At 35.8% G+C, this 18,782-nt stretch overlaps 1 protein-coding gene across 1 annotated transcript; it reads left to right on the top strand.

The window, feature by feature from the left end:
- The first annotated feature begins 1,915 nt into the window (after window positions 1-1,915).
- Window positions 1,916-18,490, top strand: LOC121423429 (speract receptor). Its single transcript, XM_041618765.1, has 23 exons — window positions 1,916-2,202; window positions 3,209-3,378; window positions 3,929-4,051; window positions 4,771-4,954; window positions 5,185-5,334; window positions 6,085-6,320; window positions 6,862-6,997; window positions 7,312-7,475; window positions 8,226-8,340; window positions 8,844-8,922; window positions 9,284-9,467; window positions 9,882-9,959; window positions 10,613-10,717; window positions 11,561-11,801; window positions 12,451-12,603; window positions 13,403-13,583; window positions 13,965-14,105; window positions 14,402-14,525; window positions 15,070-15,138; window positions 15,511-15,685; window positions 16,100-16,198; window positions 16,704-16,795; window positions 17,931-18,490. The coding sequence occupies exons 1-23, from the start codon at window positions 1,962-1,964 to the stop codon at window positions 18,069-18,071; spliced, it is 3,381 nt and encodes a 1,126-aa protein (XP_041474699.1). The 5' UTR covers window positions 1,916-1,961; the 3' UTR covers window positions 18,072-18,490.
- The last annotated feature ends 292 nt before the right edge of the window (window positions 18,491-18,782 follow it).

The following is an 18,782-nucleotide window of genomic DNA, read 5'->3' as shown; positions in this document are numbered from 1 at the left end:
TGTGAAATAGTCCTACTACAACTCATCGGACACATCCGAAAATGAATCAGCAATGCTAGGTCTTTAAGATTTGCTGTCTGACATGAGAGTTGAAATCGTACCTGGACTTTGATCTTCCTTTGTTCATCCAAAAATGAAATGATAATGTGCCCTAAAATTAAAAGAAATATAGATCTCCAAATATACTGTCTTCGTGGATACACAGTCGGGGATATCCCGATCATCACTAAAGACTTTATCATCATCATCATCATTCTGTGCGGGTTTAGTCCTGTAGATCTCCCTGTTTTTAACACTTGATGCATAATATAAAGTCTAACAAGTACAGTGCGGTCGTGGGTGTCACACAATTTCAAAATGTTTGCTTGACCAACTGTTTTCTAAAAACAAAATCAACATGGGCTTGTACTGAACTCGAAAACAAAATTTTGTACGGAGTATATAGAACTTTAAAAGATAAAATCTTGGGGCTGTTATCTTCATGGCGCAATATTATTACGGCAAATACAATAGGCCTATATAATAGGTTAAAATATATACTTTTGGCTTTCCTTTAAAAAAACTTACTAAACAAAGGGCCCCCATGAAAACCAGTGTTTCTAATGATCGGGCTACACTTTTTTAAATATGTGCAATAAATAAATAAATACATAAATTGCAATAATGTATTATATCAAATAGTGCATCGACCGAGTGAATCATTATTTTTAATGATTCATGCGATATATCTTTCTGCATCAATCAAATCTCTCTTAGAATAGGCCCCGCCTTTTTTTTTCCTGGGGCTTTATGAATAAAACTTCATTGTATTAAGTGCATAATATTGTGTGCCTATAGCAATAAAAGCAATTATATAGAAAAGAAAATCCTGAAGCGATTTTCGAAACCTTACCTGCCTTTTCTTTCGGCACCCATTTTCTTTTATCATTTTGATCGACAATGCGAAATATTTTTGTAAAAATGAGAGCGATGAATATTTTGAACCCCCTGTTTCCTGCCAGAATCACCATTTTCGCGTTGTTGTTGTTTTTCTAATGTGTTTGATCTCGATTGAATTAAGAGAATTCTCATTTTATAGATTCAGTCATCATAAATATTTTGCCTATTGATTACAATTTTGAACAAAAAAATCGAATTCTAAATTTAGAGCTTTGTGATAACCAATATTTCTAGCAAATTTCTTCCCTTTGTCAGTTTATCTGTTCGGAATCAAGACTTTTGGATCTCATTTTAAGCGAAAAATATTCCTTTTCCTTCTCTATACTATTTAGTCATTTTGAGTGTTTTTTTAATTAGTTATTTAAAAGATTGTCATTGCATAAAATTGCCTTTTCGTTATTGACCTGTCTACTGTGATGCTTGCGTTTCATGAAATGACTTGTGAGACGTTTAATCTCAAAAGTCGTATTCTATCCGACAGTTACCATAGTAACAATGCTTCTCAGCCAATCAGAATGAAGGAAAGTTGTCAGATCTGATAATTTGCCGGATGATATAACTTTGATGAAATGCTCCCTGCTACCTAGCGCTGATTGCTCGATCGATCAAGGCTGGGGAACCGAATAATCATAGCAACCATCTACTGAAAATTAATTTGAGCCGTGAAAACACGTCATCCATTGTTGATCTCGCTGTTTGCGTCAACAAAAGGTTTAGGCGCGCAGTATGCGCAGACGGTCAATTTGCTTGGTATCGAGCTGCGGGTATCGATTTAGCCGCTAAGTTCCCATGACACCGCGCATTTCAATGCGCGCGTGAATTCAAACAATGGAAAAATACACCTAACGCGCTAAGGCCATACACTGCACTACCTCAAAACAACAAAAACACAGGGGGAAGGAATTGAAGCCAGCCTAGCCATGGATATAGGAATTAAAACATAGAAAAAAGCGGAATTAGAATAATAAGGAAAAAAAACATTTTGTGCATCTCTTACAAAGTAACCAACCCACCTGTGCATTATGGCACATGCACGTCACCTGTTCCTACTTCTGATCGCCTTTACGATCACGATGGTGACTGCGAGATTGGACTTCAATCCAACCATCATCAACCAAGATCGTGGCAGAACAAAGATTAAAATCGGACTGCTGGCAGAATGGACAGATACAGAAGGAAACCAAGGAGTAAGGGGCTTTCCCGCTCTCGGTGCTTTACCCCTGGCAATATCACTGACTAACCAAGATTCGAACGTTTTAGATGGTGAGGGTTTTTTTTTTTTTAGATTCTAGACTTAAAATATATCTAGGCCTATCTTTGTGTGTTTTGAGACATGTTACTGTTAGAGTCTATTGGTCTCTTTCTTTTTGGCAAAATTAGATTTAACGTTAGATTATCCTTGATCTACATCTAGATTTAAGCCTAGATCTAAATATAGATTAAACGTGAATCGAAACTCGCAAGTTTGACCGGCGAAGTTTCCATTTCTTGGCGCGGATTTTGACAAAAACACACAAGGTGCCGATGTGCACTCCATTCTCCTTTCCCTATTTATGAAACATTGACGTTCTGTCTCTCTAACGCCTTAATTGCCTAAATTTGAAATGCTACAGGTCTGCCTTCTTGGGGAAAAGTATGAATCTGAAGCTAGGCCTAATAACCAAGTTTTAATTTCCAGGCAAAAGAGAAATCCATGAATGTCAACATTTTTCCTAGAGTCGAGATCTATCCTTGGCCCCTACAGGACTTTTGCGCAATGCAGCCCTTTTTAAAAAAAAAACTTTAGAAGCACACCGAATTGTCGAGACAACGATGATTGTATGAATTCAATATGCATCATAAACCCTAGATTAATCGTTTGTCTTTCTAATTAAGACTGGGGGCCGTTTCATAAAGCTGTTTAGAGTTATTTTATCGTTATTATTTTAATGAACGACTGGTTATCCTTTCTTGTTGTAAATGACATTCATCATTGGTGATTATTTAGCGCTAAGGAAGATTCACCCTTACGAACAGATTTATGAAACACCCACAGGGCCCATGTACTGTTTAGATTAATTTTGCTTGGAATGTGAAAGGCAATTATCAATTTCGAATAGGCCTACCGTATCTATTTCTCAAAAGTTTAACAATACGGTTTATATTTTTAATACATTCTTTATACCACTATAAATTCATATCAATTCGGTAAACCAGATTGTTTAACTTTTATACAATTGTTGTTTAATTTTGTTTATACTGATTATAATGATGTCTTTTTCATTCTCAGGCTATGACGTACAGTTTGAATGGGTTGATACTCACTGTGATATTAACATCGGAATGCATGCTGTTAGTGACTGGTGGAAACGGGGCTTTGCGGGTGTCATTGGACCGGGCTGTGGTTGTACATATGAGGGTCGTCTTGCATCTGCACTCAACTTCCCTATGATTGATTACGTAAGTACTGCAATATTGCCTCCTGAGACTAACCCGTACTTTCACTATAACTATATAATCCTCATAATCATATATTTCCCAAAGTTATTTCAGGCTAGATCTTAGAAACCATAATCAGTGATCATAATTGTGATTGATTGTTCTTTGTAAACTACTATATATGACCAAACAATAACATTACTTTTAAAATATTACTTGCAAAGTTAATGAAACTTCTCCTGAGTCCCTGCAATAACCGTTCGGACTTATTCCCACTGCACTCTCTGAAGACCTTTGGCAGAGTCAGCATGAATAACGTGTCCAACGTCAGTAAGGCAGGGATGGCAACTGGCACAAGGAAGAGGGGGGGGGGGGATTACCCGAAAGAGTAAAAGAAATAAGAAGAAATAAGAGTATGGTAATTATCATTGTGGAAATCCACATGAAAATCATAACAACATATTCAAATCATTTATTAATACATTTCATAACAGCTGTATCAACTTGAAAAGTTATTCGCGCTTTGTAAACATGTAACTTGAACAATTTTTTATTTATGTGTGTTATATAGGTTTGCGACGAAAACCCAGTATCGGACAAAAATCTTTATCCAACTTTTCTTCGAACCATACCCCCTAGCATCCAGGTGGTTGAAGCAATTATCCTAACACTTCAAAGATATGAATGGAGTAGGGTAAGTAAGGAGAGTGTTTCATACAAATGAAACAGTAAAGTTGCAATCAAATACATGCAAACGACATGAATATGGCCTGGCCAGCCACACGCGTGCTCCATATATTCCTGAATTAAGTCAGCTACTAAAGTTTCAACGAACAGATTTTAATCAAAATTTCTTATGCTATCATTACATGGGTGTCTGTTTAGGACAGCAAAAAAATGAAATAAAAAAAATGTAGAAAATAATCAGAATAACACCGAAGGGCATAGGCGGCGGAAGCGGGGGGGGCAGGTCCCCCCTAAATTTGAGGTGGGGGGACTTTTTTTTGCTTGTCAAATGTTTTACCTCCATCACAAAATTTCAGGTAGACCCCCCTTTTTTTTGCCGAAGGGCATCACATTAAACACAGGTGTAACATGCTTGGTTTAGTCTTCTCACACCGAAGACTGGGTGAAAGTCAACACCACTAATTTGTTGTGCAACAGCTTGGGCAGGGGCTGCGGATCGGTTTTGACATTGGGGGGAGGCTGAGCCGAAAGTGGAAGGGGGGGGGCTGACCATGCAAAAAATCACAATCAGATGGTTATTTTTTCGTTTTCGTACACGGTTTTGGAAATAAAAGAAGGAAAGCTCCCCCCCCCCCCCCCCCTAGGTTCCGTGGCCCCCGTTGAATACACACATATCAGCCTATTCATACCTTTATATCCATTTTTCTTTTTTTTTTAATTTTAAAGGTGTCCGTAGTAGTTGAAAACATCACTAAGTACCTGAACATCTTTGAAACGGTTAAAGAAAAGTTTGAAGAGCGAAACTTTGAGATTCTCCACGAAGAATATTACCCGGGATTCGATCCTTGGGACGAGGAAATGGCCGACCCATTCACTGACATTATCCAACGAACCAAAGTAACGTCAAGAAGTAAGTAGGCCCATTAAAAGAATTTGGTCTTATTGCTATAAATCTACACGAATGAACGCCAGTTCGTGAAAAACTACAACGGGGGGGGGGGGGGCAAAGAGGCACTTGCCCTTAGTGCCAATTTCAATTTTTTTTAGAAGGGGCTGAATAATGACTCCCCACTTCCTATGTCCTTCCTCTGTTACTTATTGTAATCTTCCGTCTTTTACATTCTGTTTTTCTCTTTGTAGTCTACATTTTCTTGGGCGATGCCAGCGATCTTCGTCAATTTGCTATGTCTGCCTTGGATGATGGGATGTTGGACTCGGGTGATTATGCGATTTTAGGTGCGGTCGTTGATTTAGAAGTGAGAGACAGTCAAGATTATCATAGTCTCGATTGTAAGTCCACGCGTTTTTTCATTGTTTTTCTCTCGTCAAATATATAACGGGTGATAATATTCTGATATCTGTCTGCATTTCCAGACAGCAAGAATTTTAATCCACACTTTTAACGAGTGTATTGGGATGTTGCAAGAAACTTGCGATCAATCGCAAGTGTATTTTTTATATCTAAATCAATCATATATATGTCTCATAGTTTATTGAAAATTAGTGATTGATTGCTAATCTGCTCCTTGAAACAGGAAGTGTAATCTTATTTACTACAGCTAACATTGATCTATCAGTTGTAAAATGGCAACAAAATATTTGGAATTGGTCGCAAATATTTTCTTGCAACACCCCCTAAGGTGTCATTATTTTAACCATTTCCATATGAAAAATTATTTTCTAACATATTGATTGACATTCCCGTATTTAACTCATTTTCATTCTCATTTCACTCTTATGCATGGTTTCTTTCTTATTCTTCCTCTTTTTCTTCGCATTTTTAAATTCTATTACCCCCCCCCTCCTTTGTTGTTGTTATTGTTCATTTTTTTCCTGTTGTTTTCTTCATCTTCTTTTTATTTTTTGTGTCATCCTCTTCCCCTCCTGGTTTATCTCGTATTCTTCTCCCCCTCTTCTTATTAATACTCTTCTTTTTTTTCTCTTTTTTGGATGAGTGTGCAGTAATGTCCATCTTTTTACATAATTCCATTTCGCAATTGCTATTTTTTAAAGAAAATATATCTAATTGTGATGTGGCAGATATCCTGGATACATCTGAATACCTAAACCAGATAAATCCCGACTATGCACGCCTCTATAAGCACCGAGAGTATACAAGAACCGACGATGACCACGCCCTTGAAGCACTGAAGAGCGTTCTCATTGTGACTGGAGCTCCCGTACTCAAAACAAGAAATTGGGATCGATTTTCAACCTTTGTCATTGACAACGCACTCGATGAACCTTTCAATGGCGAATTGCAACTTAGAGCTGAAGTGAGTAACTCAGTTGGTCTGAATTTTTCTTTAAACTCATTAATGTTGCCCAGCATATCTTTCAAAAATATTTTTCTAGATTTATTTTGCCTTAATATTGAATCTAAAACGGAATAGCCCATAATTTTTTCATGATTTTCAAGTTGATGATGGAGACCTATACTTTTAACATTCACTCATCAAATTGACAACATTTAATGTTGTATATAGAATCACATGGAGATATCATGAGCCGGATAAATGATTATTGCAAAAACAAATATAAATTCCGATAGGTGTTTAAGTAAGTGATTTCCAAAAATTCACTGAATTGTCAACGTTAATTTCGAGTGAAATAATCGATTGTTGCGCTCTCCTTTTCAGGAAATCGCATCACAATTTCATTTTCATATCTTCCTATATTTTTTGTGATTCTTAGAAGGCACTTGTGTTAATCAGGGAGGAAATAGGGGCAGAGGCAGAGTGCCCCTGACATTATTTTATGAACTTTTAAAAACGACTATATCTATTGAGCAAACTATTCCGTTTTTATTTCTGACAGATTGACTTTGCATCAGTATACATGTTTGATGCTACAATGCAGCTACTAGAGGCATTGGATCGCACATTGGCAGCTGGTGGAGATATTTATGATGGGGAAGAAGTCGTTTCAACTCTCTTCAACACGACTTATCGAAGTAAGAGTTATCCTAGTGTGATGATTCAATGATTTTGACAAGAGACAACTCTTGAAAATCACATCAACAAACACGCCAAGCCAAGGCTTATATCGCTTTGACATTGTAGTTGGCCTATATTGGAAAATAACCGTGTTGCGACGGGATATAATTCTTTTAAGGATCATAAAAAGCACATGAAATTATGAACTTGATGCGAATAAGATAAAGTCTTTAATAAAAAAAATGGGAGGAATGGCTCCCCACCACCCCCTCCCCAAAAGATGTTCACTATTCTGTAATTTCATCAATCATCTTTATTTTGACATTTCTAGGTAAAACTGACACTTTCTATCAATTTGATGAGAACGGAGATGGTGTAAAGCCCTATGTTCTTCTTCATCGCATACCTATACCGAAAGGAGATGGCGGGGCGACCGCTGGTTCTCTTGGCATGTACCCGATCGGGACATTTAGTAGAGATGATAATGGGCAATGGGTAAGTATATTCTTGTAGCATAGCCTACTGAGACAATCAGCAAACTCGCAATATTTATGCGATGGTTTTATTAATCTTAATTTATCTTATTTTGTTTTATTTCGGTCGGTCCGATGTTATTGATAAAGGCCATGCCACATCGTCCCGTGCAAGCCTTGCGGGTGATTGCCCGCAACTCACCCGCAAAAAAAGTTTTGAGCATGTTCAAAACTTTTCTGCGTGCAAATCAGACTTGCGTTGCGCTTAGACTGCGTGCGCTTCTGCGTGTGAGTTGCGTGCGAGATACTGTCAATGCGGCAGACCTGCGTGCCTATAACGAGAATGGCAGTGGCGTACGATGCGACATTTATCATAATGTTTATCAAAACTAAAATTTAACTATCGATATATAAGATCCAAATGATGCGGTTCAAATTGATCTTAATGATGAGGTTTAGAAAGCGGTCAGTTAAAATTTGACTTAAAAATCGATTTCCATTTAAAGCTACCCCCCTTCTTCTGTCCCTCCCATGTTATTTTTGATTTGATTTGATTTGATTTATTTATTTCCGTTTCACAATAGTATAATGAACATAGCAATAATATAATGAACATAACAAAACAAGGTCGAAAATACTACGAAATATAATATGTATACATAGATAATCATAAATTTAAAGAACACAATTGAGTAAATAAATTTCTTAAAAGCGGCTATATAGTTTGTGTAGGAATTAGCAGTCACCTTTTATAATTTAATTTTCTTTACAGAGCTTTGAAGAGGCTATGGATGATGATGATAATGTTTTGAGACCTATTTGGTTCAACCGAGATGAGCCTCCTCTTGACAGGCCTGTCTGTGGATTCCACGGGGAACTTTGCACAGGTCAATATTATTTGAAATCAATATTTGCAAGCGATATTTGAAATCAATTTGTACAATTCCCGCTTGATTTTCGTTCCTTTTTTTTCAAAATAAATTTCACATCGTAGCTTACACGGACTCCCATTTTGTTTGGTTGTTTATTGTCCTAATCTTCACGATGACGTAGGATAAATATACAACTTACACCAATCCATTCCTCGACAAAATATGATTTTATGATTTGGTGTACGGCAATGCACACCCTCTCAAATCTTTTTGTTGTGCGAAATCATCTTCTAGCCCCATTCTCTCATAAATATATTACATGTACTTTATTACTCCCTTACAAACTTCGTAAAGTAAAAAAGTGTGTATCGTTTGAAAAAATATGTCTTTTTATCATATTTATCTAGTGGTTCTGAGGGAACCAGTTTAAATCAATATACACCAGCAATGTACATTATTCACGTTAATTTGATCAAGCTTTCTTCGTTGTTCTGTTTTTCTTATACCTTAATCTAAAGATTGGGGACTGTATCTCGGAACGTCGATACCAGCTTTCATCCTTGTTTTCGGAGGGTTAATCGGGTTCTTTATATACAGGTAATTAAACCCCTTTAATTTATTCTTTGATGGCTACATGTCATTCATCGGGGGGGTATTCTGAAAAGTCTCGTAAGTTTCCACTTAAATTTCCTTTTAAGTTACCCATTTAATGGAGCGCTAATGTACCTCAAAATTCGTATTCTGAAAACTCTATTAGCGCTCAATTAAGTCCCTTTTGGCCACTCCCCTACTGAGCCGAATTAGCCAATGAAATATGTACGATCAGATGAATATTTGAGTATAAAACAACAAAAGTTCACATGATCTCATCTTGTACGTAAATCGGCGTGTAATTCATATCTCGGATTTCTGGATTAAAATTAAGATCATATGTGTATATTTATTTGCCTCTTTAAAGGAAACGCGCATACGAAGCAGCACTCGACAGTTTGGTCTGGAAGGTTGACTGGTCGGAAGTTCAAACTAAATCAACCGAAACTAATTCTCAAGGGTTCTCTATGAAGAGCATGGTGGTCAGTGCTATTTCGGTCATATCGAATGCTGAAAAGCAACAGATCTTCGCCACCATTGGAACATACAGGGTATGTCATGAATCAAGATAACCTTTTTCTGATAAAAGTTATTTTGTTTGGGGGTTTAGTCCAATAAATTTGCAAAGTCATCTAAATATTATTCAAAATAGGCCTAAAAGAGACGAAAAAGTAAAGTGATATATATGTATACCTAATTTGGCAGATTATTTTCCATAATACTTTAATTGAAAAAAAAAGACCTAAGACTTGGCCAATAACTTTTACTTGTTTAAAATCTATGATGTATTAAAGCTCGTTGAAACGTAGTTTTGATCAAAGCGTCTATAGATTACTTTTTTATCAAAAAAAGGACGACTGGATTGAATGTGAAATTTTATGTATTACCACAATGAGCAACGTTAGATTATAAATTTGCATTTGTAATGAAAATATTTGTGATGTACATGTATCTGTTTGCTTTAGGGTACGGTCTGTGCTATCCACGCTGTTCATAAAAACCACATCGATTTGACAAGGGCTGTACGAACTGAACTGAAAATAGTAAGTAACTCTCTCTTACAGAGATAAAGATGTGATTTATTACGCTAGTAATAAGATGACAATGAAGTGATGTGAAGTGACCTTGGTTTGTGTGATGGGCGAAAAGGAAAAATTGTTTGACTGGCTTGGTTTTAAATTCAAATCCGATTGTGACATATACCCCTGGTTCTTTTCTTTCCTTTTTATCAGGGATGTAGTTAGAGGCAAATTGGGAGGAAGTAACCATTCATAAATTTGATTAAGGACTACGATGTGAGATTATGCATTTTTAAGTGGAAATAAGGACACGGTTCTCCACAAGAAAGCAAGGCAGTACGCCAATATCAGAGTCCAGAGTAATCACGCCTCTTCTTTTTACCCTACGTAAACGTATAGTGCAAGCTTTGATTAACTTCCTTCTCAAAAAGAGGGTGTGATTATCAATATAAATTTGCAACCAACTCACGTTTACTTGCAAATCAAGCGTATATGGAAGTTCCAAAACAAGTTTCCTTGTGTCAAACGATTGGCCTTTGAATTTTGGACGTACGCTTAAATTGGACGTAAGTTTCTTACGATGCCAATTAGTGTATTTTCCATTTTAGTAGCAATACTGGCGTTCCTATCAAGAAAGTCTTCATTAAACATATTTATCTTCCGTGTTTTTTTTTCAGATGCGTGATATGAGACACGATAACATTTGTCCGTTCATCGGAGCCTGTATTGACCGCCCCCATATCTGTATCATGATGCATTACTGTGCAAAGGGAAGCTTACAGGTGAGCACAACCCAACATTGATGTGGGTACCCGATTTTTTTTTATTAGAAAAATTGTATTCAATTTGTGCATTCAGGATTATTATTTCATGCTCATCAAAATCATAGGATACAACTTTAGAGTGATTGTTTCGATTGAAACTGTACCCCATATTACATGAATTAAACGCTTTTATGTATACACGATGAACGTAAATTACTTAGAATGCAGCCACGGCGCCAAAGAATTTTGATGATAAAGGGGAGGAGGGAGTGGGGGCAAGAGGACCTCATGATAATGTATTAATTCAAAATACGAAACTTATCCATTTTCACATCACTCCCATCCCTTAGGTTGCAATACTCTATTCATTCTACTTTTCTTTTTTTTTTAATTTCATAAAAGAAGATCACTGCTTTGATTCTGTCAAGCCCCCGGGAGTCTGCCAATATAATCATGAAGGATGGGTTATCCCCTAGCTGTCCGTCGTGACGCCGCCCTGAAAGAATAAACCCCTTGTTCTACTTAAATGAACGATGATATCCTAGAATTATGGATTTCTAGCTAAGTCTACTGAGTATGCTCACTTCACATCTACTCTAGATCTTGAATTCTAAAAAAAGAACGAACGGGGAGGAAAGTTATAAAATTTTCATAAAATAACATGAATAAATATAAAATTTTCTATAGTAAAATACGAAATAATTTGTTAACTCCTATTGGGTGTTAATAGCTAAATGTATGCAAAGAAATCCCGAATATGGTTCCCACACTAACACCGAACTTGAAATCACCCAATGGTCATTCAGAGTCCCTATTAAGTGTGACATTGATATTTAGTTCGAATCATTGATCAAATTTTAGGATATTCTTGAAAATGAAGACATCAAGCTGGACAGCATGTTCCTCTCTTCCCTGATTGCCGACCTGGTCAAAGGCATTGTCTATCTCCACAGCTCCGAGATCAAATCACACGGTCATCTCAAATCAAGCAACTGTGTGGTTGATAACCGCTGGGTGCTTCAGATCACCGACTATGGTCTCCACGAATTCAAGAAAGGACAAAAACAAGATGTTGATCTCGGTGAACATGCGATTCTAGCCCGTAAGTCGAGGTGTTTTATTTTTATTGTCTTCACATTATACGTACATCGCAATATTTTTCAGTTTTCCTCACACTTCCTGTAGTACTAGTAAGCTAGTAACATTGTATGTTATAAGTCCTAGATAGAATGCTCCATGTGGCTAAGGATTGGAGATGGTGCACCCATGTCTGAAACAGTAATGGGATTCAAAAGAAATGCTAATATTAACATAACTACAGTGGCCCGTATTCTGGTAGCAGGTTTAACTTAAACTCAGGTTTAAAGTTGTGGTTTCAGTATGGGAAGCCAAAAGTATCGAAATCTTTATTTAGTTGTATGTTTCTTTTGCTTACTGTGCTCTTTTCTGATTCATCGATGGTAAAGACAATCATCTATTTATACTTCCTAGACAATTATGAACGATTTGAGAGTCAAATGAGCTGAAGTATGATATCTCTACTGTTAGTGATTTATGTCACAATTGGCTATCCATACTTAAATTACAACTTTAAACTTGGGTTAAAGTTAAACCTGCTATCAGAATACGGGCCACTATGTTTTCTTAAAGACTATTGTGTCAAGAATAAAGTTCCATTCAAGAATTTAGGTCAACTATTGACATCATCAAAGCATTGATGTTAATAAATTTGGTAAAATAATATTCCGTAGGTCAACTCTGGACAGCACCCGAGCATCTGGTACAGGGAAAGAGCATGCCTCCAGGAGGTTCGCCTGCAGGAGATATATATTCATTTGCTATCCTCCTGACTGAACTCTACTCAAGACAAGAACCATTCCATGAGAACGATCTAGACCTAGCAGGTAAAGATAATCTTTACGAATCAGAGATCGCACGACAACAAAGATGGAAAAATAAAACGTTGTTCTGAGCACGGTCAGACGATAAGAAGATAACCGAGCATGCTCAGATTTTTCATCGCTCGTTCTTCTTTTCTGTTTTAGAAATATCCACTATTGAAAATCAGTCTAAGCACAAGACTCATTTCGAATTCGGTGCTATGGAGAAGTGTTAAAATGAAAAAAAAAGAGTTTGGAGGGACAAGACATTATCTTGTTGAACGCAATAGCTTGTGCGGGGCTTGCCCCTCCCTTCTCTTGTCTCTTCAGAGCGAGCTATCCGGCGTCAAAGGTGTTGTAGCTATTGTACAAACCAACCTGATGCCAATACCAGCTGTCACCACCCAACCTGAAATATACAAAATGGTTTTGACGAGAGAGATCTATACTTTATATCTATGCTCATATTGATTCAAAATCTAATTATGCTTTAAGACATATGAAGAGAATGGGATCTCAATGTCAAACATATTTTTTTAATTATTGTGACTGGGTATAGTATTTGGAAACAACAGAACAGATCAGCAATATGATATAAGTTTACCCCAGGTCCCGCCCCAGGTAAAGACTGCAATTACAATTTATGAATACTTACAATTCGAACCAATTCTACCCGTGAAATGTACATATACATGTATGAACATAACTGACTTTACTCTTCTTCATTAAATATATTTACATTACCGAAACACATCGTCATCGTTATAAAAACATTTACAAAGAAGTTAGTTGAGGTATAGTAACACGTTTCTTCATTCCTCAGTTATACTTGATCGAGTTAAGAAAAGGGAAGTGCCTCCGTATCGCCCGATTCTGAACGCAGTAAATGCTGCTGCACCAGACTGTGTGCTCAGCGCTATCCGTGCATGCTGGGCTGATACTCCTGAAGAACGACCAAACATCATCGAAGTTCGTTCCATGCTGGCACCGCTACAGAAAGGATTGTAAGTGATCCACTAAGAATGATTTTTTTTCATTCTTTTCATGGGTACAAAATGTGTGAAGTCACGATGTTAAAGTGCTTCCTATCATTGTCTTTTTTTAAATCCATAATATATCTCAGTTATTTTGTGTATCTCTTTTTTTCCATTTCTTTTAATCTATACGTATTACCATGGAAACTTTGCTTTTGACTGGCTAATGGGCCTTTCTACTACACTGTACATTCACAATAATTGATATTAATATTGATATTAATCTAAAGATCTACACTGACAAAATTATCTACCAGATTCCCCTATTGATTGATTGTGCTAACAGAAATCATGATATATCGTTCATAAAGGAAGTTGAAATATGCATTCCTTTCTAACTTTCTCTTTTAGGAAACCTAATATTCTTGACAACATGATTGCGATCATGGAACGATATACCAACAACTTAGAAGAGCTGGTAGATGAACGGACGCACGAACTTCAGAAGGAAAAGGCAAAGACCGAGCAACTACTACATCGTATGCTTCCACCGTGAGTACATCTTTTATGTTCATCATTCGTAAACTCATGATTTGGTATGATCAGGATCTCTTTGAAATCAATTTTGTTTTAGGGAATCGGTGTTCAAATCTTTTCATTATTGTGCTGAGATTTTTAGTCTTTTTATTGATTTAAGTTCTTGCGAACGTCTCCCGTTCTAGAATTTCCGTTTTACAGTTTAGGCTTTAAAAGGTCCTCAGTATCGCATTAGGTATTTCATTGCTCAGTTTAGAGGCGTTAGTTATTCATTATTAATTCATATTTTGTGTGTGTGTGTTTTTAACTAGATCGATTGCCTCACAGCTGATCAAGGGTATTGCTGTCTTACCGGAATCCTTTGATATGGTGTCCATCTTCTTCTCTGATATTGTTGGTTTTACTGCCCTGTCTGCTGCCAGTACACCTATCCAGGTAAGTAACCCTCTTCTCACTTCTATCTCTTTATAATTTGATGTCTTGAGTATGCAGGTATGGGAGAGTGGGCTGACGTCGAAAATCTGCGCCTTTATATATTTTGTTTCATGACTTTTGATATAGTCACTTTGAAATATTTCAAATTTCCTTTCATGTGAATTAGTGACGAGTTTCCTTATCACTGAAATTTTCAAAATCTCAATTTTTTCATGATAAAATCTTAGCATGATATAGAAAATGATGCTATCTCTTCTTTTGATGATACACGGAAAGGTGATGAACACTTGAATACTTATAAACAACTTCAGTATAATCATTTCAAAATAAGTAGTGAGCTATACATGAATATCTACCAAATTCTGTGCATGAATTCATTTGTTTGAAAAAAACAGCGAACCATTTTTCAATTTCGAGACCCATTAGTAAGCCTGCTTGAATTCCAACCATTTATAAAAAAAATTACAGGTTGCAGAGGATAACAATAGGTTAGAATAGTAAAAGTGGACGAATATATAAAAATTATCATTACTTTTCTTCTTAGGTTGTGAACTTGCTGAATGATTTATACACCCTTTTCGATGCCATCATTGCCAACTACGACGTGTACAAGGTACTTATATTTCGTTGATCGATTACTTTATACTTTTCATTTCTGAAGTAAATCAAATTTTTGTATTAAACATATTCGGCTTCGAGGGGTATATAAAGCGAGAAGTCAATAAAACTATTTGTAGATTGAGTTCAGGAATATCCATTGCCAAGAATTAAAAAGCGTGAAATCAAGGAAATGACAAATGTAATTGATCGATGAATGATGAAGAACGTTAGAATATGACGGTGCCAAGTTATTTAAGTTAAAAAAACGTGACTAAACCAAAGGCGATGTCCTCAAAATGATGACTGCGTTTTATCTATTTTTAATTTCCGCTGAAAATAATGCAAGTTTATATGTAAATATAAATTAAATTCAAATTCTGTAAAGGTTGAGACCATTGGTGATGCTTACATGCTTGTATCTGGATTGCCAATCCGTAATGGAGATCGTCATGCTGGTCAAATTGCCTCTACCGCCCACCATCTCCTGGAAGCCGTCAAAGGATTCATTGTACCTCATCGACCTGACGTGTTCCTCAAGCTTCGTATTGGTATCCATTCCGGTAAGCTTCTACTGTATCATCTCGGAGGGATAAGGCAACACTGACAAAGTTGGCAATTTGCTCTGTTGTCTTAGGGCAAAATATACACCAGGCAAAACACTCAATCTAAAATGTGACTAGAGTTGAAAGTGTTCAGCCATTAATATAAAATGACTGGAATACATGTTGTTCGTAGAAACGCGCAGACAGTCGTTCAGCTTGTGCGGAAGCCTGTTACTCTAATATCTACAATATATTTTTCTTTTCTCTTTTCATATCTAATGAAGTTGGTATAGTATCACCAATTAGTTTATAACAAGTCACAGAAATTTGTCCAAATATAAAAGTTTGAAACGATACAAAGTTACGGGTAACAAGTGATTAACTCAGATTCTTTGTTTATAACGTAATATTTTTGTGTTCTTTGTTGTATAGGTTCTTGCGTGGCTGGCGTTGTTGGTCTGACTATGCCCAGGTATTGTCTCTTTGGAGATACTGTCAACACTGCCTCCCGAATGGAATCAAATGGACTGGGTCAGTTAACACTTTGATTTTTCAACAAAAATATCATTTTAGCTTGGATTTCATATTGATTTGTAGAACTATTCGATTCTTTTACGCCTGATAAAATGAGTCCTATAAGTTCTCTTATAAGAGAAATGCCTATATTATGCCTGTTGATTGTTAAAAGTAAAATTATAAATATTTTTTACAGAATGTGAAAAAGAAAAAGAAAAGCAATACTTTAAATGAATTCAGAAAAGGTAATTAAATCAAAAGATGAATTATCTAGTTCCTATCCTCCTAGTGTGAAAGGATGATTTGCTTATTTCATTTAAACCACAAACGTTAGCTGACGGACTTGAATTGGGTGATTAAATTGATATCACATCAGCCCCCGAACTCACTTCTTATAAGCGTTCCCAAAACCTCGTGTACTAATTTTATGTTATGTATACATTTCGTCGTATCCCCCCAACGACTAGATAATTGAATAATGTCATTATACTCGAATCGACTTGATTTTTTTTAAACACAGCTCTGAAAATCCATGTCAGTCCCTGGTGCAAGGAGGTTCTGGATAAACTTGGTGGTTATGAACTTGAAGATCGAGGTCTTGTCCCCATGAAAGTAAGTACGCTGTACTTTATTATTATTAGAGAACATTTAACGATGTTTTAGACCAACTTGTAGACGAACTAGGAGCCGACCAATTGTTAATTTACCCTTTCAACAACAAACCAGTATTAGATTAAATGAAATGGGATGACATTGTAAGTAGGCGGACTCAGATGATGAAAGTATCTCCCATAATATGTATCGATGCGTAATTTGAACATTGAATGCTGTGTAGAAAGAAATTTATGTCAATTGTTTCAGGATGAACAACGGGGTGGTATCCTGAAAACCGTGTTAGTGTAAATACATTTGTGTTACAGTGTTTATATCTATATAATTTTATATAATTTTGCTGATTATTTTACTCTATTTGTATCATATTACCCTTGTATAAAGTTTTGATAGGGGGTCTACATTTTACAAGCTCTGCTTTTTAGTAGGCCCCTCCACTTTTTTAATTTCATTGCTACGTTTCAATCCTGCATATGTTATGCATTTTTTTTCATTGTAAACATGATTACGAAATGTACTTTGATGATTGTGGAATATGAATATATCAATAAATAAATAAATAAAATCGGTGTTAGTTATAAACACGATTGGTATTCTGAAAATAGAGTGGAGGATTGTTTCTTGTGAAAGAAAACCCCGAAATAAAGTTAGGTTCAATTGGGAAAAAAATGCAATAATGGGAAACATTTGTTGGGAAAATGATAGAACTGACCTAGAAAGGAAGCGAAGAGTGCAAAGAAAAATGAAACTCAGGGGGTATAAGCCAATAAAAGAAAGAATAGAGGTACTTTGAAACCGTTTACCTTTTTTTTTTTACTTTTTTTTCATTTATAACTTCACCAATGTTTGAGGTTGATCAAAACCTGGAAGTTTGTTTACTATTTATGTATTGATGAATGTAAGATTTTAATATTGATCTTCTTGAATATCCATTAATTCTAAGCCATTTTGCTACTTCAAAATGATTTTTCTGTGGAAAAAAATTAAAATGAAAATTAGGAGCAAGTATTAATTACATACAAATTCATCTTTCAGTTACGTTTTTGGAAGATTTATCATGGAACAACTTTCGCAGTTGTGGCTTTGATATCAGTACCATTCCCGAACTAAATGTTTTGTTCCTCTTTATTCGCAGGGTAAAGGAGAAATCCATACCTACTGGTTGCTAGGACAGGATCCCAGCTACAAGATTACCAAGGTTAAGCCTCCAGCACAAAAACTTCCCCAGGAGGTCATAGAAGCTGCCGCTAATCGGGTCATACCTGACGATGCCTAACTGAAATACCCGATTGAAATACCAACTAGAAAAACAAAATGAAATAGCAAGGGAAAGTACGAAGGAACATCCCCCCAAATCGTTTCATACCCAACGGCAGCTAGAAACTTGATCAAGATTTCATTGCAAAATTGATATCCATGGAGATTTAACATACGAATGGCGTCTTTTTTCACTCTTGATTCATTCATACCGATTCTAATAATGAATGAGTTTTTCGGAGTCTGTAAAATCTGTATAATTCAAATGATATTAACGATAAATTTTGAATTGAAAATTCACAAAATATAATAGCAATAAGTTACAGATTATAGAATTCAATTTATATTAACGATAATTAAACGTTTAAGTATCAAAGTTTTATTAAAGATAAATGTAAATTTAAGAATACAAATGATAATATTGATAAATTTACTTGATATTATTCTGATAATATGAAGACTGAAATATTCAATTGATTTTTTAAAATGTGAATTGAAGCAGAGTTTTAATTATTATTACAAGATTACTTTCCATTTAGCAATTATTCGATAAAACATTTTTTTACGAGAATTCCTTTTTGAATAATTTTATTGAAGTTATACTAAACCTCTTCCTTATTAGCATCCATATACCAATCATGCTTCATCATGACGTATAGATTCATTTGTCGTAATTTTGGCCGATTTATTCAATTTTTATTTCGATAATTTTTCGGAATATATTTATTTA

The sequence above is a fragment of the Lytechinus variegatus genome, chromosome 11, assembly GCF_018143015.1.
Source record: "Lytechinus variegatus isolate NC3 chromosome 11, Lvar_3.0, whole genome shotgun sequence".
NCBI lineage: Eukaryota > Metazoa > Echinodermata > Echinoidea > Temnopleuroida > Toxopneustidae > Lytechinus > Lytechinus variegatus.
This window is presented reverse-complemented; position numbering and strand designations above follow the sequence as displayed.

Coding starts and splice junctions, on each gene's coding strand:
- LOC121423429 (XM_041618765.1), top strand. CDS start 1,962: ATGGCACATGCACGTCACCTGTTCCTACTTCTGATCGCCTTTACGATC. Junction 5,335..6,084: donor AGATTATCATAGTCTCGATT/GTAAGTCCACGC, acceptor GTGATGTGGCAG/ATATCCTGGATACATCTGAA. Junction 6,998..7,311: donor CTTCAACACGACTTATCGAA/GTAAGAGTTATC, acceptor TGACATTTCTAG/GTAAAACTGACACTTTCTAT.